The sequence below is a fragment of the Crotalus tigris genome, unplaced genomic scaffold (genome assembly GCF_016545835.1).
Source record: "Crotalus tigris isolate CLP2741 ecotype Arizona unplaced genomic scaffold, ASM1654583v1 scf7180000024321.1087588, whole genome shotgun sequence".
NCBI classification, from domain to species: Eukaryota; Metazoa; Chordata; class Lepidosauria; order Squamata; family Viperidae; genus Crotalus; species Crotalus tigris.
In genome coordinates, this window is record NW_024100493.1 from 201,168 (window position 1) to 228,167 (window position 27,000).

Genomic DNA, 27,000 nt, shown 5'->3' on the forward strand with positions numbered 1-27,000 from the left:
ATCATATAAATTCTATCTGCAAGCCAGATTCTCTTCTGACCATATGCAGGTAGTCCTCGACTTAACAAGAAGTTCGTTTAATGACCGTTCACGATTAAAAGGGCATTGAAAAACGTGACTCGTGACCATTTTTTGCACGACTGTTGCAGCCTCTCCGTGGCCACATGATCGAGCCGTGATGGTGCAGTGGTTATAATGCAGTATTGCAGGTTGACTCTGCCACCTGCCGGGAGTTCGATCCAGACTGGCTCAAGGTTGACTCAGTCTTCCGTCCTTCCGAGGTCGGTAAAATGAGGACCCAGATTGTTGGGGGGCAACAGCCTGACACTGTAACCCGCTGAGAGAGGGCTGTAAAGCACGGTAAAGCGGTATATAAGTCTAAGTGCTATTGCTATCAAAATCTGGACATTTGGCAACTGACTCGGATTTATGACGGTTGCAGCGTCCCGGGGTCATGTGATCCCCTTTTGGGATCCTATCAGATCCCTATCTTTTCACTGACTCTGTGCAGAAGCCGGGGGCTCCCCTTCAGGTCGTGATTAGCCCTCGAACAGAAGCATGGGCTGTTACACAAAGCCTGCCATTTGAAAATGTTGCTTTCTAACTTGCAACATCTTAATTTTTAACGTTGTCCGTAACTCTGCTTCAACTCTAATTTATGCTTTGATGTTACTTTTTATGTTTTTGTTGTAGACCGGTCAGGGTCACTTAGTTGAGATGGGCAAGGTAGAAATGGACAGTAGTGGCCAAAATTGTGGAAACCTTTTGGGAAAAGTGTATTTTTGAGGTTTGATGGCTAATAACACCCCCTTTTTTTTTTAATTGAAAATTTTTAAAATTTTACAAAAAAAAAAGTTCCCTTCCCCAAACCCTCCCAACCCACCCCAACCCTCCCCCAACCTTCCCTGAGCAGAATACAGGCTTAATTAAAATTTAAAAGAAAAAAATTTTGAACACAAGTGAACCATATACAAATTTGATTACAATAATTAAACAAATCATAAAATACTTTGACACCAATACTTAAAAAACAGAAAGAGAAAAAAGAAGAAAAAAGAAATTAGAAAGAGAAAGAAAAAAAATGTCTAAAAAATATCTTAAACTTTAAATATAAATTATTCAAAAGCTAAATAATATTTTTATATCATACTTGTATTGTATAAAATTTATCCATCTTTTCCATACCAAAAGGTACTTCTCTTGCAATTGATCTTTCAAAAAAGCCGAAATCTTTGCCATTTCCGCTAAATAGAAAACTTCAAGAAACCACTCTTGCAAAGTAGGCAAAGATTCCTTCTTCCAGCATTGCCCTACTAACAACCTAGCCGCTGTAATTAGATTTAACATTAATATAGTTTCTTTACTGTCAACACCCTTTTTTTTATTAGTACCATAAAATTATATATCAATGGAAGGATAATTTAATCAAGAATGTAATGCAACAAAGTTTGTTCAATGATCTGTACTGTGTTCTATGAAAAGTTACAGCCAAATAACCAGAAAAAGGAAGCACACTTGCTTAGGTTGATCTCAGGTAGCTTTCCTTCATCCAATTGAGGCCAATGAGCATGAGTGTTTAGAGAGCCAATCAGGTGTCAACTTGTTTTGGCAATGAGCCAATCAGATCACAGTAGGATTCAGTTATTGATGTCTTGTATTGAAGCTGAGAGGAGGACATTTGTCAGTGTGTTATGTGATCGCTATCAAGTTGGTTGCGGGTTTTGGGTGTTCTTTCATTTAGTGAGCTTGTAAAATGTAATAAAATTAAAGTCATGGCGCAAAGAGTTGACCGGTCGCCCAGAAAGCGATGTAAAATTGTATTATTAAGTGAACAAGGCTATAGTTATAAAGAAATGAGAAGAAAAATGGGTGGAAACTTAACCAAAGGTGGCATTTCTACTGTATACTTTTCCCAAAAGGTTTCTGCAATGTTGGAATAAAATAAATTACAATTGACAGCCAATATGGTTTTGGTATATGATAGCCTATGAATGTACTTCTCTTACAAAGGTACTCCCAAAAAACTCTCACGGATTATTGTGGTTATTTTCTGAAAGATCTAAACAGAAAGAGTCACAAGGATGAACGAGACGCAGGTTTATTTTTCACAGTGATTTGTAAGAAGAAAAAAGACTAGAGCTGTGTTTATCATTTTTCGCAGGGTTTTGCTTGAGGATAACCCTGGTGGGATCATGCTTAGCACAGATGACTATTTTTATCAAAAGAACGGGCAGTACCAGTTTGATGCTGATTGTTTAGCAGACGCACATGAGTGGAATTGGAAACGTGGTAAGAATTCAGTGGCAGCAGAAAAACACTTTTTTTTTAAGAAGAACAGATATAAAATTTGATAAATAAATCAGATGAACTGAATACATTCTGCTAGTCCTAAAGGAATATTTCTGTTAGGATTGATGATAATTGTATTATGCGTGCCAGTCCTTCAGCACATATGATACAGGTGTTACATAGGTTACCACGATGTTTCCGGGTGGAATTCAAGCTACTGTATCATGGCCCGGGGAAGTGGGGGGGGGATGTTTACTTATGGGATCATCTCTCCCCAGTGGTGTCCACCCACCCTGTCAGATCTCTCCTTGCAAGAGAATTATGAATTATGTTATATATTTAAGTTCTTTTTACCCCTTTTGCCTTTTTTTTCAAAATTAGTGCAATTACTTTAAAAACAGAAGCTGGAGAGTACGAAAGAGATTATCAGAAAAGAACATCATGCAATATGTAATAGAAATTGTCTGGTTCGTTTACGATTAATTTTTTTTCCCCTCAATTTATTTGTCAGCCAAAGAAGCCTTTGAGAAAAGGATCACTCCTATAATCATAGACAATACAAACACACAGGCTTGGGAAATGAAGCCTTATATTGCTTTGGTTAGTATTCCATATTTTTTGGTATTACGTTGAATATTGTTTTCTGGGTAGCCATCTCCACAGAATTTGCCGTTTTCTTCTTCAAGGATGATTTTCAATATCCTAGTCTAGCCTACAGTGGTGGGATTTCTTGAGGTTCCTTCAAGGAGTTAAGTCAAGGGTGTCCAACTTTGGCCACGTTTAAGACCTGTGGCCTTCAACTCCCAGAATTCCCCAGCCAGCCATGAGAGAAGCTTTATTGTCACTTTTTTCTGTGAGCACACAGACGCATGTTAAAAAACAAAATTGGGATGCCCGCTTTCAAAAGATATATATAGACACACAGCCACACACATATACACAGAGACATATATACATATACTTGTTTTCTGAGGTTTTCACAGGTCTTTGTATATAGGTCTTTGGTTATTTGGGTTTTCTCCCGCGTAAAATTGGAAGTGTCTTGGCGACATTTCGACGAAGTCCCATTCGTCATCTTCAGGCTGGTGTTTTCGGCGTCGTGCTTCTAGGAGCAATGAGTGATCGTAGCTGTTTCTTCCATTGCTCCTAGAAGCACGAAGCCGAAAACACCAGCCTGAAGATGACAAATGGGACTTCGTCGAAACGTCACCAAGACCCTTCCAATTTTACGCGGGAGAAAACCCGAATAACCAAAGACTGACCTACCTACCTACCTACCTACATACATACATACATATTAAATCACAGTCCATATTGAATGCATAGAAAAAAGAGTCTTGAGAGTCAACAAGGTTGATACTATATAGTACAAAGCTGTTACAGAATCTAGTCGGATGGTGATATGTCTTTTTTTTTCTTGTTTTACATTTTTCTTCAGTCACAGCAACACAAATATAAAGTTATATTTCGCGAACCGGATACATGGTGGAAATTTAAACCCAAAGAATTGGAAAGGTAATAACAGCAATAGTAGTAATTCTGCAACAACATTACTGTGTAACATCAATGAGAAATAACTAATAAACATATCTCAGCTAGGAATCTGCTCAGTTGCCTGCAGGAAGCTTCTACTCAGCCTTGAGTTCAAATTATCTATATTTCTGCAATACTATTCATTCGGGGTTTTTTTTGCTTAGTTTTTATCAATAATTGTAAGATTTCATGGCATAATTAGGAATGGCAGCTTTATTTTCTGAATACTACTTCTTTTTACCTCAGAAATATTACCGTCAAGTGTAGGCTTTTCATTTAAACAGAGTCAAGAGTACGATTTTTTTTTAAAATTGTCATTAACAAAATCTGAGAACAACTAATCTTCCTGTGGGCTAATTATTTCCTCACTGATATAAAAATGGGATGACTTAGAGCTCAGTCCTTTTTTTTTTTATCCTTTAAGTCAGTAAATAGGCTATTTATGTATCATGTAAAAAAAAAAAAGAATTCCTTGCAATTTTGGAAGGGCTTTGGAAGTCATCTACCTAAGGCTTTAAGGAAAAGAAAAGTCCCTTGCTTAGTTAGACCAGAGCATGAGAAGAGTTAGATAATGTTTGTGAGGCTGCAGGTCGGCGTGAAACAAATGTAGTTAATTTTTTTAAAAAAATCTCAAAAATGTGTTAAAATTGCATGCAGTGTGGCTGTATTGCGGTGGCAGCATCTCAAGTATTTTGTTCTTTTCGATACTTAGGCGAAATGTTCACGGTGTGTCTAAAGAGAAGATCAAAAGAATGTTGGAACGATACGAACATTGCCTGACTGTTAATTCAATTTTGAATTCTTCAATCTCAGATGGCATGAAGAAGATTGCAACCTGTGCTGAAGTTCCTCCTTGCGAGAAAAGACAGGGGTAAACTGAATGTGCCTACCATCGTTTTAAGCTGGTTTAAAAGATGAAGCTGATTGTGGGGTCCTTAGTACTCCCTGACCTTGTTAGTTTTCCTGAAGATGTTTCATGAGCCTACGAGGCCACGTCTACCATTGCTAGAAGAGAATGGGGTTTAGTACTAATGATCTAATTCCACATCCAGGCTTTGTCAGAATTCCGTACTCGGGGCAATTCTCAGAACAAGTTACTGAACATTTTCAATAAAATCCCTGAAGCAGAAATGATAACGTTTTTCTTTGATATTGTGGGTTTCCTGGATACTTGCTGTTGCAAAACTTGAGCTCAGACTGGTTTGCTACACTAGCGTAGTAAGAAATGTATATATAGCATTCTGTGAAAATAATTGCAAAAGCTGTAGACCCTCCGTATCTGATGACAGATTTTAATAAGGAAAAAAAATAATAGAACAATGTGCACAATGCTTGTGTCAATTTCTTTATCTTTGTAGACCTCCCTATTTATTTCAGTAGATAATATAAAGACATGGCTGTTTCTGCTAAAATAGTCATATCTTTATATTGATAGCTTGGCTTTTTCTGCCCGCCAGCTCAAAACCAATGCAGTTTTAGGTTAGAGCAGTGTTTCTCAACCTTGACAATTTTAAGGCATGTGGACTTCAACTCCCAGAATTCCACAGCCAGCATTGCTGGCTGTGGAATTCTGGGAGTTGAAGTCCACATGCCTTAAAATTGTCAAGGTTGAGAAACACTGGGTTAGAGTCTTAATGAAATGTAAAAGGAAAACCAGCTATCTTGTTGTTATTTAGTCTGTGATTCCTTAAGCATTCAGTCTTCATTTCAACCAAAAATTCTCGTTTGTCCAAGGGAAATAGTTTTGAGTTTTCATCGGTCCTTTTAACATGCTTTATCTTCTTCCTTCTGCTCTACCTACGCCGTTTCAGGTTATGCCCTAAAATGTTTTAGCAGAAGCAAACTTCGGCGACGTGTGCATTCAAACGCATATATTTGTCTTGTAGGAAAGAAGAGCAGAAAGAAACTTTTGCTTCCTCTTTGCAAGGTGTAGAGTTAAATCCAGGTGAAAAAGCTGCTTTAGAAGAAGTTACGGCAGAAGATCGGCATCTTCAAAACGAAAAGAGAAGAGCTGGACCTGATTCACAAGAATTCAGTTCTGAACGTAGTATAGACTGCGTGGACGCTGATGCTTTACCAGCAGAGATCGAAATGGAATCCATTCTGGAAACCGAGTTAAGACCAGTCTTGGATTCCAGTGACGACACTCTGTTGTGCAATAAGAGTGAGTTGAAACTTCAGATTGAAACAACTGCATGTCATGAAATAACAGAGGCAGAATTGACCGAAACGCAAAACAAAGGTGGAGATCTAAATTCTGGCAACTCAGTAAAACCTGAAACATTCAGCTTTGTGGGAGACTGGCCAGTAGAACAAACGTTGAGGCAAAGGGTAAAAAGAAATAAAAGATTAGACAAACATGCCAGAAGGGACAAGGGAGATTTAAGTGTGCCAACATCTACCCTTGATTCGTTAAAAAATACAAGTGAAGATAAAAAATCAGATTTCGTAGACGGCCCTCAGGAACTGCCACTTTCTGAAGAAAGGTGTAAAGATAAGTGTGAAGAAAACAACTGTAACTTTCCTTCCACGTCGATGCCTAAGGTTAATACAGAAGTTCATACAACGGAATTGCTGATGGTAGGGGACTGGCCGGTCCAAACTTTGCAGCAAAGACAACACAGAATGCAAAGAATAACCAAGCGAGACATTAGTGAGTCAGAGGGATTAGGAAACAGCCAACATGAGGTCAACGCTGATGATGGGAACGCAACATCTTTGCCGGATGAAACATCTGCAGATGTTGAAGAGCAGTGGGCCCCTTTGAAGGAGGAACACTTTCAAGGATCTGAAATAGCAGCTTTGGAAGCTCTTAGTGAGAAAAAGGCGGCCCCGAATAAAAGAACACGTAAGCATCATAAATTAGCTTTAACCTTTACCAACAATTCAGCCCTCAACAAACCAGGAGAAGCGCTGCCTCTGTGCAACTGGACCGAAGAAAAACCCAACAAATGTGCGGTGTCTGAGGCTACTAAATATTCACAGACAGAACCACGGGATTTCGCCCTTCTGTGGAGACTGGAGAGAGAAATTGTTTTTTCAGAAGATACAAAAGTATTACATGGCAGGCTCGACGGATTCGTACCCAAAAGGGTTGAAGCTATTCCAGATTGTCCGGAAAAGATACCCTATAAAGCAACTTACGAGAGAAGCACCTACGTAGAAGAAAGCGAGCTTGTGAGTGTGGATGAATCTGAGAACCTCAACATTTTGTGCAAACTCTTTGGGTCTCTTTCCTTTGATGCCATCAAAGATTTGTACGAACGGTGTAACCGAGATATGGACTGGGCTACGGGCCTGCTGTTAGACTCGGCCGAGAAACTGTGCAAAGAAGACGACATTGAAGGCCTGCAGAAAGCAGAGGTTCCGCTTCCTGACATGTCTCTTCCTTCCTTCCTTACTCACCCATCCGAAATAGCCGAAGTTCTCCTTGGTGACAACGGTGAGAACATTTCTGACCCTCTTGCAGGAAAAGGTGTAAATTCTTCTTCGGGAGAAAACAAAATCCATCCGTTACCTGCTACAGGGGAACATGCAGACTCCTCCGACCCGGAGGGAGATCCTTTGAATGGGCAAACAAAGCAGAGAATATCCTGGACGCGATCGGAGAACGAGCCGCGGAGTAGCTCTTCCGTTCGTGAAACGGACGTCGCTGTTCGTGATGAAGTTGGTGGCCCCTGGGAAGCCACCCGTGATGTGGAAGACGCCCAGCCTCCAGCGGACCGTCAGGAGAGTCCATTTCCAGAAGACACCTCTGATTTGGAAAGAAAGGAAGCAACCGATTCAAGCAGGGCAGAAAGCGACCGATTTGAGCAGGGCAGAAAAACGGAGGGAGGTCCCGGCGTGGTGGTGGCGACGCAAAGAGAAAAGAACGACTCCGAACGACATCCTGGGACGGTCAAGTTGCAGAACTCCATGTCCCACTCAAAGTCTGTGAGCATCGATTGCCTCGAGCTGGTCTTAGCGCCAGAATTAGCCATGCAGTTAAGTGAAATATTTGGACCGGTTGGAGTTGATACAGGTAATAACATCAGTGGACTGTTTTACTGAAATAAAATAGCAAATTCCTTAGGAACTGGGAATTGATGATTGTACATACCTAACAGATCTTCACCTGTACAAGAACTGAAGAGGCTAAGTCAGGGGTCTTCAACCTTGGCAACGTTAAGACTTGTGGACTTCAACTCCCATAATTCCTTGCACAAGTCTTAACGTTGCCAGGGTTGAGGAAGCCCTGGGTTAAGTAATAGAAGTTGGTACAGATTAGGCCAGTGTTTCTCAACCTTGACAATTTTAAGGCATGTGGACTTCAACTCCCAGAATTCCACAGCCAGCAATGCTGGCTGTGGAATTCTGGGAGTTGAAGTCCACATGCCTTAAAATTGTCACGGTTGAGAAACACTGGATTAGGCAATAGTATGTAAGTATTCCAAGACTTTAATTTGAGTTAAGCCACTGTAGGTCACTGTTCATAATTCATAGTTTAATTTTGGCCTGCTACGTTCATTGTTCTGTGGCTAGCCAGCTGCTAATTTATGAGGAAGTTGTAGTAAATCAGTTTACTGCAACCGATTAATCGGTTGTAGTAAAAGCTTCAATGTCATTTTATCTTATAGCAGCCAACTCTGTTCTGATTAAGAGAGCCCAGAATCTAGAGTGTGTAGCTAACCTAACGCTATCCAAATATTTTGGACTTCATCTTTTATCACCTAATCAACATTTCCACATAAAGAGATTGCAGCAGAGAGAATTTTGAAAAACGAATAAATATGATTTTGGTCTTGGCTGACCGGTTGGGGGATTCTGGGAGTTGAAGTCCACAGATCTTAAAGTTGCCAAGACTGGACATCCCCAATTTATAGCATTTATATGCTTGCACCTTATTTAGATGGCACATTTAAAAAAAAGCATTTAACTAAATACCGTGGGACTCTCTTTAAATTTGTATGTGACTTTTATCTCATTTTTTTCCCCCTCCTTCCATAAGGATCACTAACTCCTGATGACTATGTGGTTCATATTGATCTGAATTTGGCCAGAGAAATTCATGACAAATGGAAAGCATCTATTATGGTTAGTCAGCTTAATTCAAACGATAGGCTTATTATTGTTCATGACTTATTACAGTGGCATGCATTCTATTACAGAATATGTTTTTTTTTACTCGCTCTATAAATTATTGACATTTCAATCATTTATAGAACAATGACATTGCACTTGATCCAAACACATTTTTTAAAATATATATATATACCCTCAAAGGCCCAGTTTGTCTACTAAATGCTGAGGAATGGTCGTATTAAACACCAAACTAAGTCGACGAATAGCATTCGCATATAAATATTTCTTGACTCTAAGTGCGCCAAGCTCCTAGGGAGAGCAGAGGAAATAGCATCCCCTGGAACGATTCTGACAGTGAGTGAACTGAATGAAATGAGTCTAATGCTGGAGGGAGGCTGAATATAATAAAGTCCTTTATCAGTCTTTCGAAACATTTCATAATGAGAGACGTAAGTGCAAATGGAGGATAATCATTAAGACCCTTCACTGAAGATTTTTGTGGCCCTGGCCAAACAATGGTAGTCTTCAGTGTACTATTAATACTCACCGTGTATTATCCATGTTTTGATTTAGAAGCGTCAGAGGAGAGAAGAAGAATTGTGCAAACTTTTTGAAGAAAGTAAGTACTGTCTTCAATTAAGTCATGGTTCTTCTGTTGGTAAAAATCTACCGTTGCAAAGTTCTTGCTTCCTTCTATGCCTGCTCCCGTTACTCAACGTCAGCAACTTTTAAGATGTGTGGACTTCAACTCCCAGAATGGCTGGGAGTTGAAGTCCACACTGTCATCGTTCCGAGAGACGAAACCCTTCAAAAGAACTTTGAGGCATTGTTTTCCTTAAAGAATCTTTTATTCGGGAAACAAAGTATCGGCACAACATAGTTGTATCCCAAAAAACTAATTTCCCTTCCCCTGGATACAAAGTAACAAAGCACAATTCCCTCCTCCAATGCACAGTCATAAATCATATTCCCCCAATTAGCTGGAAGTGCGGGCTTTTGATTGCATTTGGACACCCAGAATTCTTGCCTTACCCATAAGCATACAAGCAGTCCTCAGCTTACGACTACAGCTGAGCCCCACATTTCCATGGCTAGGTGAAAGTTACTGAGTTTTGCCCCATTTTACGACCTCCCGTGCCACAGTTGTTAAATAAATCAGGGTAACACGGTTGTTAAGTGAATCTGGCTTCCACCTTGACTTTGCTTGTCAGAAGGTCACAAAAGGGGATGGCAGGATACTGCAACGGTCCTAAGTACGAGTCCGTTGCCCAGCGTCTGAATTTTGATCACCTGACCGTGGGGAGGCTGCAAGAGTCATGTGAACAACGTCAGTTTTTTCAGTGCCGTTGTAACTTTGAACGGTCGCTAAATAAACTGGTAAATTAAGGACTACCTCTACTGTCCTTTTAGAAAATATTTCCATATATGCTGCCCAGCCGCAGGTCGGTGAGCCTGATCTTTTGAGCGCTTGTCGGCATCCAAAATTTTTAGCTTATCCAACTGGTCCACACAAAATAAGCAAAGCTCCATCCGCGGGATGCAGGCAGCACACAAAACCATGCACACTCTGGTCCGCGGAAAAACCTCCCTCCATGGAACCAGTCCCTGGTGCCCCAGCGGTTGGGGAACCTCTGATCTAGTCCAACCACTTGCCCAGGCAGGAAAGCCTATACCAGTGATGGCGAACCTTTTAGAGCAGCAGTTCTCAACCTATGGGTCGCGACCCCATTTGGGGTCGATCAACCATTTTTCGGGGTCGCCAAAGAAGGCGATCCGCCATTTTCTCCCCTCAGGGGGCGTCGCCACGCATGCGCGCTGTGCGTGGGGCGTCGCTGTGCATGCGCAGAACGTTTGTGTGACGGGGGTCGCCGTCACACAAACGTTGAGAACCGCTGTTTTAGAGACTGAGTGCCCAAACTGCAACCCAAAACCCACTTACGCATCCTCGGGTGCCGGGTGGGGTGTGGCCCATTGGGTGGGTGTGGCCCATTGGGTGGGCGTGGCTGCAGTGGTAACGGCAGACTGGATGGGACTAAAAAGTTCAGTCAATCAATTCCAACTTTGCAAGACCTTTTTTTTCCCCGCGAGAAGTTGAAATTGACCGATTGAACCTTTTTGTTGTTTTTTTTTTTTTTTGCACATGGCAGCGGAGGCCTAAAGCGAAAGGGTTTTATAAAACCCAGCTGAAGGCCTAGGACTGGGGCGACGGCAAGCGTGCCCACAGAGAGGGTTCTGAGTGCTGCTTCTGGCACCCATGCCATAGGTTCGCCACCACTGCCCTATACCATTTTCTTTAAGAACCTCTTTTTTAATATATATATATTAAAGTCATATTTTTACTTGCATAGCTGAAAATATATATATATATATATATATATATATATATATATATATATATATATATATATATATATATATATATATGTCTTTGGTTGTTCGGGTTTTCTCCCGCGTAAAATTGGAAGTGTCTTGGCAACGTTTCGACGAAGTCACATTCGTCATCTTCAGGCTGGTGTTTTTAGCTTCTTGCTTTGAGCAGCAATGTGTGGTTTTAGCTGTTTCTTCCTTTTAACTGCCAGTGAGGGTATGAACTGATTGGGTGGGAGCTTGGCTGTGTTCTGATTGGGTGGAGGTGTGTTCTGAATGGTTAGGGGCTTGGCTGTGCTCTGATTGGCTGGGGGAGTGTTCTGTTTGGTTGTGCTCAGGTTAGTCTGAGTTGCAGAGGGGTTTAAGATTTTGGGGTTAGGGAGTCGTTTGTCAATAAGGGCAGGTTTCCAAATGGCTGGTAGGCGGGAGGTATCATCTCGCTTGTTCATGCTGTGTGGGCGTTTTTCTATCTCGATGGCTTCTCTGATTATTCTGTTATTAAAATGTTCACTTTTGGCAATGGTTCTGGTATTTTTAAAGTCAATTTCATGTCCTGTGGCTTTAAGGTGTTGGACCAGGGAAGATGTTGGTTCCTCTTTTTTGACTGAGTTCTTATGTTCTTCAATGCGTGCACTTATTCTTCTGTTGGTTTGTCCGATGTATGTGGTGGGACAAGTGGTGCATGGGATTTCGTATACTCCTTGATTTTCTAATTCAATTTTATCTTTGGGGTTTCTAAGGATGGTGGATATTTTTCTGTTTGTGCAGAATGCTGTTTTGATGTTGTGTTTATGGAGGATCTTACTGATTCTGTCTGTGGTGCCTTTTATGTATGGGAGGAGGGCTTTGCCGTTTTCTTGTTCTTTGTCTTGGATTTTAGTGGGGGTTTCTTTTTGGATTAGGTTTGTAATCTTATTTCTATGGAATCCATTGGATGTTAGTACATTGGTGAGAGTGTGTAGTTCGGGTTTTAGGTGTTGTTCGTCAGCTAAGCGTTTTGTTCTGGAGATGAGTGTCTTGGCTACAGAGTTGATCTGTGCTGGGTGGTGGTGTGAGAGAGCGTGCAGATAGCGGTTTGTGTGTGTTTTCTTCTGGTAGATGGTGTGTCCTAGGGAGCCATTGGATTTCTTGTAGACTAAGACATCCAGGAAGGGAAGTTGGTTGTTAGCTTCTGTTTCCATGGTGAACTGTATTTTGGGGTGTAGGCTGTTGAGGTGTGTGAGGAAGTTGTCCAGTTTTTCTTTCCCATGTGGCCAGATTATGAAGGTGTCGTCTACATATCTGAGCCAGAGTTTGGGTTTGTGATCCGATTTTTCTAGAGCTTGGGTTTCAAAGTGTTCCATGACACTCATCTCCAGAACAAAACGCTTAGCTGACGAACAACACCTAAAACCCGAACTACACACTCTCACCAATGTACTAACATCCAATGGATTCCATAGAAATAAGATTACAAACCTAATCCAAAAAGAAACCCCCACTAAAATCCAAGACAAAGAACAAGAAAACGGCAAAGCCCTCCTCCCATACATAAAAGGCACCACAGACAGAATCAGTAAGATCCTCCATAAACACAACATCAAAACAGCATTCTGCACAAACAGAAAAATATCCACCATCCTTAGAAACCCCAAAGATAAAATTGAATTAGAAAATCAAGGAGTATACGAAATCCCATGCACCACTTGTCCCACCACATACATCGGACAAACCAACAGAAGAATAAGTGCACGCATTGAAGAACATAAGAACTCAGTCAAAAAAGAGGAACCAACATCTTCCCTGGTCCAACACCTTAAAGCCACAGGACATGAAATTGACTTTAAAAATACCAGAACCATTGCCAAAAGTGAACATTTTAATAACAGAATAATCAGAGAAGCCATCGAGATAGAAAAACGCCCACACAGCATGAACAAGCGAGATGATACCTCCCGCCTACCAGCCATTTGGAAACCTGCCCTTATTGACAAACGACTCCCTAACCCCAAAATCTTAAACCCCTCTGCAACTCAGACTAACCTGAGCACAACCAAACAGAACACTCCCCCAGCCAATCAGAGCACAGCCAAGCCCCTAACCATTCAGAACACACCTCCACCCAATCAGAACACAGCCAAGCTCCCACCCAATCAGTTCATACCCTCACTGGCAGTTAAAAGGAAGAAACAGCTAAAACCACACATTGCTGCTCAAAGCAAGAAGCTAAAAACACCAGCCTGAAGATGACGAATGTGACTTCGTCGAAACGTTGCCAAGACACTTCCAATTTTACGCGGGAGAAAACCCGAACAACCAAAGACCTACATACAAATACCCGCGAAAACCTCAGAAAACATATATATATATATATATATATATATATATATATATATATATATATATATATATATATATATATATATATATATATATATATATTTTCTGAGGTTTTCGCGGGTGTTTGTATGTAGGTCTTTGGTTGTTCGGGTTTTCTCCCGCGTAAAATTGGAAGTGTCTTGGTGACGTTTCGACGAAGTCCCATTCGTCATCTTCAGGCTGGTGTTTTCAGCTTCGTGCTTCGAAGCACGAAGCTGAAAACACCAGCCTGAAGATGACGAATGGGACTTCGTCGAAACGTCACCAAGACACTTCCAATTTTATGCGGGAGAAAACCCGAACAACCAAAGACCTACATCTATATATATATATATATATATATATATATATATATATATACATACATACACACACACACACACACACACACACACGTAGGTATATATATATATATATACACACACACACACATACATACACAAACACACACACACCTTGAGTGTTTTTTGATGCATCCTGTCAGCCCAAATTTGGGAGAAAGAAATCTTTCTTTTTCTTTTTTTTTTCTTTTTTCTTGCCATTTCATCTTCTGTTGTTCTTTGTTCGAAAGATCCCGTGCTGTTTGAGCAACTGCACCCGGGCCAAGTGGATGGCCTGCTTTCCCAGTACGCTGCTGACTTCCAAGGGCGGGAGCAGGAAAGTTTACCTATGGCTGCATCGGCTGAAAGCTCGGCGGATTCCGAAGTTTTCCCTTACATGGATCATTGGAACGTCCACACCCAGAAAGTTTCGCTCCGGGAGATCATGTCTGAAGAAATAGCTCTGCAAGAAAGACTAACTCCGGTACAGTACTGCTTGCTGCTTCTGCTCTTGTTTATTTCCTGTACGTCTCATCCTGTCCCAACAACCCAGTTGCCGGTCTCCCAGGGTTTTTGTGTTCTCTGTTCTGGTTCCCAGTAGGGTCCAGATAGTGGTGGGATTCAGCCGGTTCGCATCACTTTGGCAGAACCGGTAGCTAATTTTTTGTTGCCCAGGCCCAGAACGGACTTCCGGAAGTGGCATCCACGCAGAGAACCGGTTGTTCACATATCTGAATCTCACCACTCCTTCCTTCCTTCCCTCCCTCCCTCCCTCCCTCCCTCCTTTCAGTGGTGGGATTCAGCGAGTTCGCACCAGTTTGGCAGAACCGGTAGCTAATTTTTTGTTGCTCAGGCCCAGAACGGACTTCCGGAAGCGGCATCCACACAGAGAACCAGTTGTTCACATATTTGAATCCCACCACTGAATGGATGGATAGATAGATAGATAGATAGATAGATAGATAGATAGATAGATAGATAGATAGATAGATAGATAGATAGATAGATAGATAGATAGATTAGACATAGGATAGATAGACAGACAAATAGAGTGGTGGGATTCAGCCAGTTCGCATCACTTCGGCAGAACTGGTAGCTAATTTTTTGTGGCCCAGGCCCAGAATGGAAGCGGCATCCACACAGAGAACCGATTGTTCATATATCTGAATCCCACTCCTTCCTTCCTTCCTTCCTTCCTTCCTTCCTTCCTTCCTTCCTTCCTTCCTTCCTTCCTTCCTTCCTTCCTTCCTTCCTTCCTTCCTTCCTTCCTTCCTTCCTGTGGTAGAATTCAGCCAGTTCGCACCACACAGAGAACCAGTTGTTCACCTATTAGAATCCCACCACTGGGTCCACAGATCCTACCTTCCCACTCCATGAGCCTTTAGAACAGTGGTTCTCAACCTTTTTAATGCCGCAATCCCCAACCGGTCGTAAGTCGAGGACTACTCAACTGGTGCAGCACCGTTTGCAGAATGGGACTTTTGGTGGACTCAGCAGGGCAGAGACAGCCTGGACAATTCAAGAGAGTCTATTCTATTGGCTTTCAAAAGCCAATAGAATAAAAGGGAGTAAGTAGCACAGCTAAGGAAAAGGGGGAAAAAATGGCGGACTGTGTTGTTTGGCAACCCCCGTAAAATGGTCGTTCGACCCCAAATGGGGTCCCGGCCCACAGGTTGAGAACCGCTGCTTTAGAAGCCCAAGCATCCACAAGAGGATGCGGATATATCGAACGTGGATCGTAATATAAATCTATCCTTTCTGGATGTGTGTATCGTGAAATCGGATGCACGCATGTTGGGGGGGGGGTGAACTTGCATCCCGACAGAACAATGCCTCCTTTCATCATTTGAACAAAATTCTGGGTTCCTTATTAAACAACACTGCCATAGGTATCCCACTTCTCCCCCAGGAATTCACAGACAAAGTCATAACGCTTTCCCTCTTGTTTTTTTTTTTTTCTCAAAACAACCCTGTGGGATGTTATGGATGGTTGAGCCAAGAACTGCGTGGCTCAACGCACGCTGAGAGTCCCGGTGGCTCAGAGTGTTTTGAACCCAGGTCCCTAAGGAGCTAGGGCAGCACCTTAAATATTGTATCATTGTACCGAGTGTTAGAACTACTGTATCTACTCCTGGATAAGCTAAAAAGTTTGGATGCCGACAAGCGCTCAGAAGATCAGGTTCATCCATCTGTGGCTGGGCAGTATATATGGAAGTATTTTTTTTAAAGGACAGTATAGGTCAGTGATGGCAAACCTTTTAGAGACCGAGTACCCAAAAACCTCCCCCACACACACCCTCGTCCCTGCTTCGTCCTGCCCACTGGGCCACCCACCACCTCCATGGCCCGCCACAGATCACCCAGGCAGCCCAGCAACGCCATGGCGGCCATGCCCCGCAGCAGCATCTGCGCGCAACGGGGCGCAAGGGCAGAGTCTTGTCCCCAATGCCCGGCTACCATGTCCTTGGTTGCGCTGCTTCGCGTGGGCCGTACCCAGGGGCGATTCTCCTCCAGAAGGGCTGCTGGTGAGGAGGGGGCCATGGGAGGAAGCGGGGCTGGGGAGACGGTACGTGTGCCCACAGAGAGGGCTCCGAGTGCCGCCTCTGGCACCCGTGCCATAGGTTCGCCACCACTGGGATAGGTAGTCCTTAATTTACAACAGTTGGTTGTAAAAAATGGGGAAAAAAATGACTGTTTTTCACACGACTCTTGCAGCCTCCCCATGGGTCAGGGGATCAAAATTCAGTCAACTGAATTACGTGAAATTCAGACAACTGGGCAACTGACTCATATTTATGACGGTCGCAGTGTCCTGGGTTCACGCCATCCCCTTTTGGGACCTTCTGACAAGCAAAGTCATTTAACAACCGTGTTACTCTCTTAACAACTGGACTGATTCACTTAACAACTGTGGCACGGGAGGTCGTAAAACGGGGCAAAACCCCATCACTTTCACCTAGCAATGGAAATGTGGGGCTCAGCTTGCAGTCGTAAGCTGAGAACTGCTTGTATACTTAATGGGTAAGGCAAGAATTTTGGATGTCAAAATGCAATGAAAAGAACCAGTTCCTCTTATCTGTGCCCCTGTATGTATGATGGTACTTTTTAAAAAAAAAGTACGGTACCCATATTTCCCATATGTATCTGTGGATAAGTCAAATGTTTAACCCAAAATTCCATTGAAAAATTCATGGCAGCTTACCCCATGAGCGGTGCATTTTTCGTGATGCTTTGTTTAAAAACTTGAGCTTTGGCTCACGTGCAGACAGGCTCGTATGCAAGCAGACAGGGTAACAGCTACCGCAAAAAATACAAAAATATGTGGTTTATTATTTGCGCTGTAGCATTAGAGAAACACTTTCCTAGAGATAGAATTGTTTTTTTCTCTTCTTCTTTTTGTGGGGCAGAAACCTTTCCCTTGCATCGCTAAAAAAGACTGCGCTGCCAAACTGAAGGAGAAACAACTTTTGGAGTTATTCCCAACCATCAGCGCAAACTTCTTGATGGACATCTTCAAGGACTACAAGTGAGTTTTCCTTGCGTGAGATGGTGGGGATCGGCTACGTGAAAGCTGTTCCACCAGAAATGATTCCTTTTGTTGTCGTTGTTCTTTCCCAATTTGTCAGTTATTCCCTGGAGCAAACGGTCCAGTTCCTCAACAGCGTTCTAGAGGCAGATCCCATAAAAAACGTGGTCGCTAAAGAACCGGCTCAGAACCCCGCACGGTCTCCGAGCAACGCTTCCAAGAGCCGAGAGAAAAAGGTAAAAAAAAAAAGCTGTTTGGCGGAATCGTTGCAAATCTATTTTCTGAAAGGGGCTTTAGAAAGACTTAAGTGAAGTGGGGGGCCTGGATGCTTGCTGAGCTTGGCTGTTTTCTCGCAGAGGTTTCCTTGGGCAAATAGGGTAACCATATCTACATGCCGTTCAAAAGACTTCTTCTCCTTCTTGTGCCATATCCGTTATCGGATGTTGGCAATCCTGTTTTTATCAGCAGCCGCACGAAAAAGTGCTGCTGAGTTTTGTCCCAACCAGTCCCTTAGATTTTGAAGCCATGATGTTCTTCTTCTGCCTGGACCTCGTTGGCCTTCCGTCTTTCCCTGGAGGATTAAATGGAGTAGGCCGTGTTTTTCTGGGTGTCGCATCCCGTGTCCGAAATATTCTAATTTTCGTTTTTTAATTGTTTTGACGATTTCCCTTGGCTTTCCCAGGTGGCTGATCACCTCCTCATTTCTGATCTTGTCAACCCAGCTTATAGTAGCAACCACCTGTAAATCCACATTTCAAATGCTTCTAGTCTCTTCAGGTGGTCTTCTTCAAAGAACACGATCAAAAATCCCAAAAGATCACAGGTCCTCCTGACCAGCAATCAACCCCCAGATAAGCAGAGGTTAACATCAGGTGGTAAAGAGTACCCCGGTCGAGGGACTACAAACTCAATAAACGATACCCTAATCAAGACACCACCAAGAACACTCCCACAACGTTGACAGGGCAAGCCACTTGTAGAGAAACAGAGAGCAAAACCCACTCCCAGCACTGATGATGTTACTTATTTGGATCATGAAATGTCCACAAGAAAACCACCAATCTCAGGGAGCACCAAGGACCCCACAGCCTTTTTTCCTCCTCCTCCTCCTCCTCCTCCTCCTCCTCCTCCTCCTCCTCCTCCTCCATAAATCCCACTCTCTTCTGATGATGTTCCCTAGTTGGGTCCTGAAACATCTCCAAGAAAACCACCAAGCTCAGAGAGCATGAAGGACCCCACAGTCCCTCCTTCTTTTCCTCCTTCCTCTTCCTCCTCTCCGCAATCCCTTCTAGCATTGATGTTGTTACCTAGTCGGGTTGTGAAACGTCTGCAAGAAAGCCACCCAGCTCAGAGAGCAACGAGGACCCCACGGTTCAATGCTGAGCTACAAATAGATTGAATCCTGCAACCTTATCCCGGGACACGTATTTTTGTCTTCATTTGCACAAATATATTTCTTCAAATATATCCTTCCGTCGGCACTACGCGAAGCTCCCTTTCCACGGGACGATGCAGGACAGCTTCTTCTTGGCTGCCCTTCAGCTAGGCCCGTACGCTTTGCCTCGAGTTGTGTCTAAGCACCTCACTTTTCAATCCCAGGCTATGAAGACTAAAGAACTGGAAGACATCCTGAGCGAGAAGGGATTCCAAGACACTCAATATCCAGGCTACGAGGACTTCAGGGCCGAGGCCTTTCTTCACCAACAGCAAAGGCAGGAATGTCTGCGGAAAGCCGGAGAAGCGTACCGCATGGGGATGAAGCCCGTGGCGGCGTTTTACGTGCAACAGGTAAGACTGATTTTCACCAAGGACGAAGCAGCATTTCAGCACAGAGACACCCGTTCCAGAAAGTCACCAATTGCCCAGTTGAACGTGAGAAAGCAGGATGTGGTTTTTCAAATGTTGCAATTCGGTGGCTCTCAAAAAAACCATTTTAAAAATGGATATTGTCCCCCTCCCTTCACTGCCACAGTTTCACGGAGGCTAGAATTGAGGATCCAATAAATACAGGTCGTCCTCTACTTAATGACCACAGTTGTTGTTGTTGTTGTTATTAAGTTGGAAAGGACCTTGGAGGTCATCTGGTCCAATCCCCTGCTCAGGCAGGAAACCCTATACCTTTTCAGACAAATGGCTGTCCAGTCTCTTCTTAAAAACTTCCAGCGTTGGAGCATTCACAGCTTCTGGAGGCAGGTTGTTCCACTGGTTAATTGTTCTCACTGTCAGGAAGTTTCTCCTTAGTTCTAGGTTGCTTCTCTCCTTGATTAGTTCCCATCTGTTGCTTCTTGTCCTGCCTTCAGGTGCCTTGGAGAATAGCTTGATTCCCTCTTCTTTGTGGCAGCCCCTGAGATACTGGAACACTGCTATCATGTTCCCCCCTCGTCCTTCTCTTCATTAAACTAGACATATCCAATTCCAGCAACTGTTCCTTATATATACTTTAGCCTCCAGTCCCCTAATCATCTTTGTTGCTCTTCTCTGCACTCTTTCTAGAGTCTCAACATCTTTTGATGTTCAGCCCAAAATTTCTGTTGCTAAGTGAGACAGTTGTTAAATGAGTTTTGCCCCATTTTACCACCTGTCTTGCCCCCGCCGTTAAGTGAAAAGTCATCAAATGGGGCAAAATTCACTTAACACATTCCTCACTTAGCAACAGACATGTTGGGCTCAATTGTGAGGACTAGCTGTATCCATTATCAGTTGCTCTTTGTATTCAGTCACGGATCATACCGTGTGATGTTTCATTTCCTCTATTTTTCCTTCCTCCCTCCCTCCCTTCTTCCTATTCCTGCTTCATGCAGTTAGGTGGATCTGCAGCTTCCTGAAACAAATCAGGATCCTCTTTGATGTGTGGTCCAAAGACTCAGCTCCCTGTTCTGGGACGCTGTGAGGGTTCTGCTCTTTGCTTGTGCTCTCCGTAGCCAGGGTTGCACCTAAGTTTTTTAATTGTGTGTTTGACTGAAGGGCCAGCTTCACGAGCAGAAGATGAAAGAAGCGAATGAAGACGCGGCTCAGCAAATCTTTGAGAAAGTCAACGCTTCAAAGCTGCCCATAAACCTTTTGGACCTTCATGGTCTTCACGTGGATGAAGCTTTGGGTCATCTCTCCAGAGTGCTGCAGGAGAAAACCACAGGTAAGAGTCCTTTTTATATGTAAACAGATCAAACCAACATGGGACTAAAAGACATTAAATGCGGTTGAAATTAACTGCCGTGGCGCAGTTGTGGTCTGGAGGGAGTTAAAAGTAGAGCTTTGCCTGTAAAACATCTGGTTTTTCATTCTTGCCGTCTTGTTCAGAGGTTATTCTGTGTAGCCAAACCGAAGCAGATTCTGATCAGAATAGGCTGGACTGGGTTGAAGAAGCTGGTTTATCGCACGCAGCATTTGCACTTCACGAATCGGTCAGGGCTCTTTTCAAAATGGCCGCGTTTGAATCTCTGAACTTGTTGGGTTTTTTTAAACGAAGAGAGAGAGAACATTTATCCTTCTTGCGAAACAGAGTGCAGCCTGCCAGGTGGCGTGCCGTATCTCTACGTGATCACCGGAAGGGGAAACCATAGCCAGGGAGGAGTTGCTCGGATCAAGCCAGCCGTTATGAAATACCTCACCAGCCACAAGTTCAGGTGAGTCCTCAGCATCTCCTCACTGGAAATCTGCAGCCTGCATTGAACCGCTTCAGGACTGGGGCATTGTCTCCTAGAAAGACTAAATTGATAGTCTGGGTCAGGGGCAGGCAACCTTGGCTCTTTTATGATTCGTGGACTTTAACTCCCAGAATTCCTGACCCAGCATGGCTATCTCTCCCTTTCCCCTCAGCATGGCTGGCTCAGGAATTCTGGGTGTTGAAGTCCACGAATCATAAAAGAGCCAAGGTTGCCTACCCCTGCTCTAAACTAATAAAGTCTACATTAATTAACATTAATTATGCTTTCATATGTTCCTCTAGTCCAGTGGTTCTCAACCTTTTTAATGCCGCGACCCCCAACTGGTCGTAAGTCGAGGACTACTCAACCGGTCGTAAGTCGAGGACTACTCAACTGGTGCAGCAGCGTTTGCAGAACGGGACTTTTGGCGGGCTCAGCAGGGCAGAGACAGCCTGGACAATTCCTATTGGCTTTGGAAAGCCAATAGAATTAGACTCTATTCAAGAGAGCCTATTCTATTGGCTTTCAAAAGCCAATAGAATAAAAAGGAGTAGCCCAGCTAAGGAAAAGGGGGGAAAAAATGGCAGACTGCGTTGTTTGGCGACCCCCGTGAAATGGTTGTTCGACCCCAAATGGGGTCCCGACCCACAGGTTGAGAACCACTGGAATAGGTCCATAAAAATATTTAGAGGACAACAGATACCTAAGAACTGTGTGTGTGTGTGTGTGTGTAGGGGGAATTTTTTGTGATTTTTTGGGGGGGTGTTGTTTCTGTTTTCATGTTCCTTCTGTTCACAGTTGTTTGAATTCAACCTAAGGTCATTTATTCAGAACATCTTTAAGTTAAATCTCTTTTCACACTCTGGTCTTTCTCTGCCCAAGAGCCACTGCACCTATGATACGTTTTTTAAAATGCCAACTGTATCCAGGGTCACAAAAAAAAACACACACACCACCAACAACACCCCAATCCAGATAATGAAACTTAATCTAAAGATTAGGTTCTGCCCGCACAGCTTCTCCTTCCCGGAAGCTAGGGAAGTTTTGGTATAACATTATAATCTAAACCGAACAGATAATAGCTTTGTTCCTTCGGTTCACAGTTGTTTGAATTCAACCCTAAGGTCATTTATTCAGAACATATTTTAAGTTAAATCTCTTCCTGTTCTGCAGGTTCACAGAAATAAAGTCAGGCTGTTTTAAAATCTGGCTGGAATAAAAGGAAGCCCCCCCCCCCCTCAAAAGGATTGGAAAAGCTGATGTTGCCGAAGCAAGAAACAACTTCGCGTTTTTAACGGGATAAACGCGTCCCTGTCGAAAACAGCGTTTCAGTGGAAAGGGCTTAACCATCAGCGGGCGTTTGTGTCAATGTGTTTTCCCCCTTTACCAAATCTCTCTTGTGTGTGTTTTAATGAGAAGTATTTTTATAAGCCGCCCTGCTTATCGAGAAGTTCCCCAATTTTCAAAGGGAAGCCAAGCTTCCAATTGGAAAAAAACTCTGCCCTTTTCATTTAACGAATATCCCTAAACATCTGGAATGTAGTGCTCTTTTTTTTTTTTTCATGGTCTCTATTCCATTTTAAAACAATTCTTAAAACTCTGGCTGAGCTTACGTCGGATGCTTCGAAGGACTTTACGAGGTTTGGGGTTCGAATCCTCGGCTCGCTTTGGAAAGAGGGAGAAAATAAAAAATTGGGTTGCATTTATTTTCAGGGCAGGAAAAAAAATGTAGTAGCTTGCATCTCAGCTTTTCAGATCTTTTCTCCTCCTGGATTTATCTCCCTAAGGCATCGACATGCTGACTGACGGGACAGTAAAAATGTGGCGAGGAAGAACAGGCAAGGCCCCATTCGTTCAGAGGTTTGGTCTTGACTGCTTATTTTGATAAATGTCACTTGCTAGAATCAGAGAGCCCTGTTATTGCAAAGATAATTCACCATTTGGGAGCCTTTGAATACTCCCACAGGACTCAGTATGAGCAGGCCGAGTGTATTATAAATATTAAGATCCACCGTAAGTGCAATAAGCATTTGAACAAAGAATACCTAAGTGTTTATTCAGGTATATCTCTGCCTTTGGGCTTCTAAAGATGCGAGCAAAACTCCAGCCTGGAATGGTTATTGCCAAGACTTCTGGAAAAGAAATATAAGCAAACCCCACATTCTCTGTCCTAACATCATAAAAACGACGCGTTCACCAGCATCTGTTGTACGACAGCCTATAAAAGACGAGCTCTGAGCACATCACTCACGTCATTAAGTGGAACACAAGTAGAAGACTCCTATGGCAGCTATTCCGATTATTCTGCATCAGCTGATATATATATATATATATATTTTTCTCTTGTCATTTTGCTATGAATTTACACTGGTCTTATCAAACTAGCATCTGGGAAGCCAAAGCATTACGGTGCATCCGTGCAGGTCTTGGTGGGAATCTTTGTGACCTGGTTTTTTAAAAATCTTTTCTTAAGAAGTAATGTTAATTGTACATTTGAGATGGGTAAAAAAAAAGAAAAGGTGAGATTGCTGAAGGGAATATGTGACTGTTAATAGTATTTTTAAAAACATGTTTCTGAATGGGAATATGGTACCGAATCTGAATTTCTGCCATGAGATTCAGTTCCTCTCTACTGAGACAATTAAGAAAAATGGAGGAAAAAAATTAAGATCCATTTATTATTACTTCCTTGAGGAAAACTGAATGTACAATTTTATGTTTCTCCTTTTAAAATAGAGCGGCAATTTTCTTTCAAATACTTGTCTCTTTTCACGAAGCTTTTTCCTTTTTTTTTTTTAAATGCAGATTTTAATGCAAGCCCCTATTATGAATTTCAGATATTTTTCAAATCCTTTAAAACGGCACTTCGGTAAAATACGGAACTAGGAACAGGAAGGGAATAAACAGCAAGCAGGCCCAACAAGAACTACTTGCAATCGGTATTATCCCATCAAACTCAGATTTGAAATAGATTTATTTTAAAATTGTCCTAATCTTTCAAAAAGACAACGATTATGCATCTGGGTCTGTCTTACCATCGTTTGGGTGAGGATTCTAGGACAAATTAACTTGAATATAATATCATTAATGGGCATCCTGTCATTAAATTTTGCTTTTCCCCACTTGCTCTGATAAGAGGTGCAAGGCACGTAGATGTCATTATTTCTGCCTTGCCTTAATCCACAGTGGGACGCTAGAAAGTCCTTCGGCTATTTCACGTAGGCTTCGCAAGTAGATATGGAGGGCGTACACGTCAAGGATGGTCCCCCCCCAGGGAGAAAGAAAAGAGAAGGAAGCGTGTGAGTAACCGTTCCTCCTGGGACTTATTTTTCCCGGTGGATATATTCTGAGCATAATGATCCCAGATGTTCCTCCAAAGGGACTAGAGTCCTTGTTGTTCACCTGGAAGGCCCAGATAGGTCTTCTTTTGGAACGACTTCAAATTGTTTCGCTCAAGATGCTTTTGGGGAAGGTGGACTCTTGAGGACCACCTCACGACCCGGATCGGATTAAGGAGGAATGAGATGGTTTTTCAACCAGATTCAACGGTCATCAATACGGCTCTACATTTCTCCCCACAATTAATCTCTTATTCCACAAGAATCGGGAGGCGATTCCTTTTTTTTTTTCCCACAGCGCCCAAGGGCATTTGACAGCTTCAAAATTCAGCCTTCCAGAGAGTGTTATGTTTTTATTGTGCTTTTTTCCCCCCTTAGTTGGAGTTTGCTTGCTTGCTTATTACTGTAGTTTGGGACAGGGGTCTGTCTTCCCAGGGCTAAATCTTTAAAAAAAAGATTTTTGTAACTTTTCTTGTGACGGGGAGTAGCAGACGACAACGACAGAACGTTTTCCACCCGCTGTTGGAAGAAAACTCCCAGTTGCCTTTTTGTCTGATAAATATAAGGAATTACTGGGGGAGGGAGAGCCAAGAGACAAAGAATTTTACAGGTCAGCTATTTTCTAGGTTTGAAAACCAGGATAGCTGGCTGTGTAGTTAGAGCACATGGTGGAAAATGTCAGATTAAGATCATTTGTTGCCTCCATTCGCCCTCATTCGTTGAGAAACGATGTGACATATGTTTGTAAATCTTGGTTATGTGTGTGTGTTCAACAACAAAAATATTTAGGTATCTGCTTACTTCATTAATATAATTGATGAAACAATGTCTCTATAATCTAGACTTACATGTTTCTAATGAAATCTGAATAACATGGATTGCACACATCACATATGCCCAGAAGTAACATTTATAATGGAAAACTAAATATTGGGGGGGGGGGTGGAATCTATGCGAGTTACTTTTAATATGCCAAAATGTATGGCAGATTTTTTGTGTGTGTGTATTGAGGAATTTAAATCATTTGTAATGATTTATATTTATAACGTCCCGCTGTGCAAATCCTTCAAGAGGAGCTAGCCAAGTTTGTTTTAGATTGTTCAAATAGTCTGCAAAAAAAGCTTAGAAGACGCTTACAGAAATAAAACTGGGATTTAAAAACTGAAGGAAACAATGCATGGTGTAGTTAGTCATTGAAATCTGCAAAGATATTAAGGGAAGTCTACTCATAAAAATAGGTTGCCAACATTTCCATAATTATATTAATACTTCACTGGGCTGCAGTAAAAGCAGCGTTAAAATTGTAATACCTGAAGATTTTCCTCAGTCTTAAAATTGAGGAGAAAATAACTTTTTCTGTAGCCGTTTTTTTATTATCAAACTTATTTTAGATTAAGCTGCAAAAACTTCTAACGAGGTAGGGATTTTAATTATGATGCAAGATTTGCAATACCGGCTCTCTTATTTGGGGGGAAAATATTTCTCAGGATATAGTTGTTTCTATGAGAAGTGCCTACGGAAGATAAAGCCTCCCCAGCCCTTTTTTTTTTTTCCAACAGATATAATTGTGAATAAATATTATTCGCATGAAATGCGTGCTGTTAAATTTCACAGATGTTCACTGCCTTTATTGAGAAGAATTTACGTTATAATAAAAGCTACAACCTGAAGCGAAATACATATGTTAATTTACACCATCTTTTCCCATGGATTGGTATGAATAAGTGACCACACACATAGCTTCTATAATACTTGCAATCTCAACAGCTTTTGATACGATTGCCAGTTTTGGAAACACAAATGTATGTGATTACGTATGTTGCATACTAATATTTATTCATGTGGACCTAGCTGGCAAGTGGGTGTTCAAAATAACGAAAATATTAGTAAACTTCTCAAAAGAAGAAGTACTGGACAGGAAATAATTTTGCATTAATGGTGCAAAAGGTGCATTAACGGAACATCCAGTATTGCAGTATGCACTGTCATATTATGGGATACATATATATATATAAGTGAATTCCTCTTGTGTTTGTCAAGCGTACAGATCTTACCTAATTCCTTATTTTTTTATATATATTGCTTGGTTGTTAGCACATGTATTTTTTTAATAAAAGAATTTTGAATAAAACACCTTAATCAAGAAATTACATCTCCTTTATTTAAACGTTTTCCATTTCTCAATCTTCAGTTTTCAATGAAACGAAAGTGATGTTTGCATTAGAGGATTTGTGCGTTCCATACATAAAGAAAGATCAGATTGTTCAGAAATGAACACATATTTCCCATCAATGAAGAATTCTACAGGGGCAGTCCTTGACTTACTATCACAATTTGGATAGAAATATTTAATAATAATAATAAGTCGGGAAAAGAGTAAAGGAGGGGAGAAGGAAGTAGGAAGGTTGAAGGAGAAGAGGAAAGGGGAGGAGAGTGGTGAAGGAAAGAGGAGAAGAGAGGAAGAAGAGGGAAGTAGGGAAGAGAAGAAAGGGAGAAAGAAGGTAGAGAAGAAGGAGTGTGAATACAGTGAAAGGGGAAATGGGCGAGCAACACCAAAAGTCATG

The 27,000-nt window shown here is 42.2% G+C and overlaps 1 protein-coding gene across 2 annotated transcripts in view; it reads left to right on the plus strand.

Annotated features, from left to right (window-relative positions):
* Positions 1 to 26,575, plus strand: part of N4BP2 (NEDD4 binding protein 2) — a 33,387-nt gene extending 6,812 nt beyond the window's left edge. For both annotated transcript variants that reach the window (XM_039325231.1, XM_039325232.1), the window contains exons 5-18: positions 2,162 to 2,289; positions 2,801 to 2,889; positions 3,728 to 3,804; positions 4,535 to 4,693; positions 5,709 to 7,843; positions 8,810 to 8,895; positions 9,457 to 9,502; positions 14,180 to 14,412; positions 17,336 to 17,454; positions 17,555 to 17,690; positions 19,054 to 19,242; positions 20,419 to 20,587; positions 20,954 to 21,077; positions 22,272 to 26,575. In XM_039325231.1, coding sequence (XP_039181165.1) covers positions 2,162 to 2,289; positions 2,801 to 2,889; positions 3,728 to 3,804; positions 4,535 to 4,693; positions 5,709 to 7,843; positions 8,810 to 8,895; positions 9,457 to 9,502; positions 14,180 to 14,412; positions 17,336 to 17,454; positions 17,555 to 17,690; positions 19,054 to 19,242; positions 20,419 to 20,587; positions 20,954 to 21,077; positions 22,272 to 22,317 — 3,736 coding nt within the window. In that variant the 3' untranslated portion in view covers positions 22,318 to 26,575. The remainder of the gene's footprint in view (positions 1 to 2,161; positions 2,290 to 2,800; positions 2,890 to 3,727; positions 3,805 to 4,534; positions 4,694 to 5,708; positions 7,844 to 8,809; positions 8,896 to 9,456; positions 9,503 to 14,179; positions 14,413 to 17,335; positions 17,455 to 17,554; positions 17,691 to 19,053; positions 19,243 to 20,418; positions 20,588 to 20,953; positions 21,078 to 22,271) is intronic.
* The last annotated feature ends 425 nt before the right edge of the window (positions 26,576 to 27,000 follow it).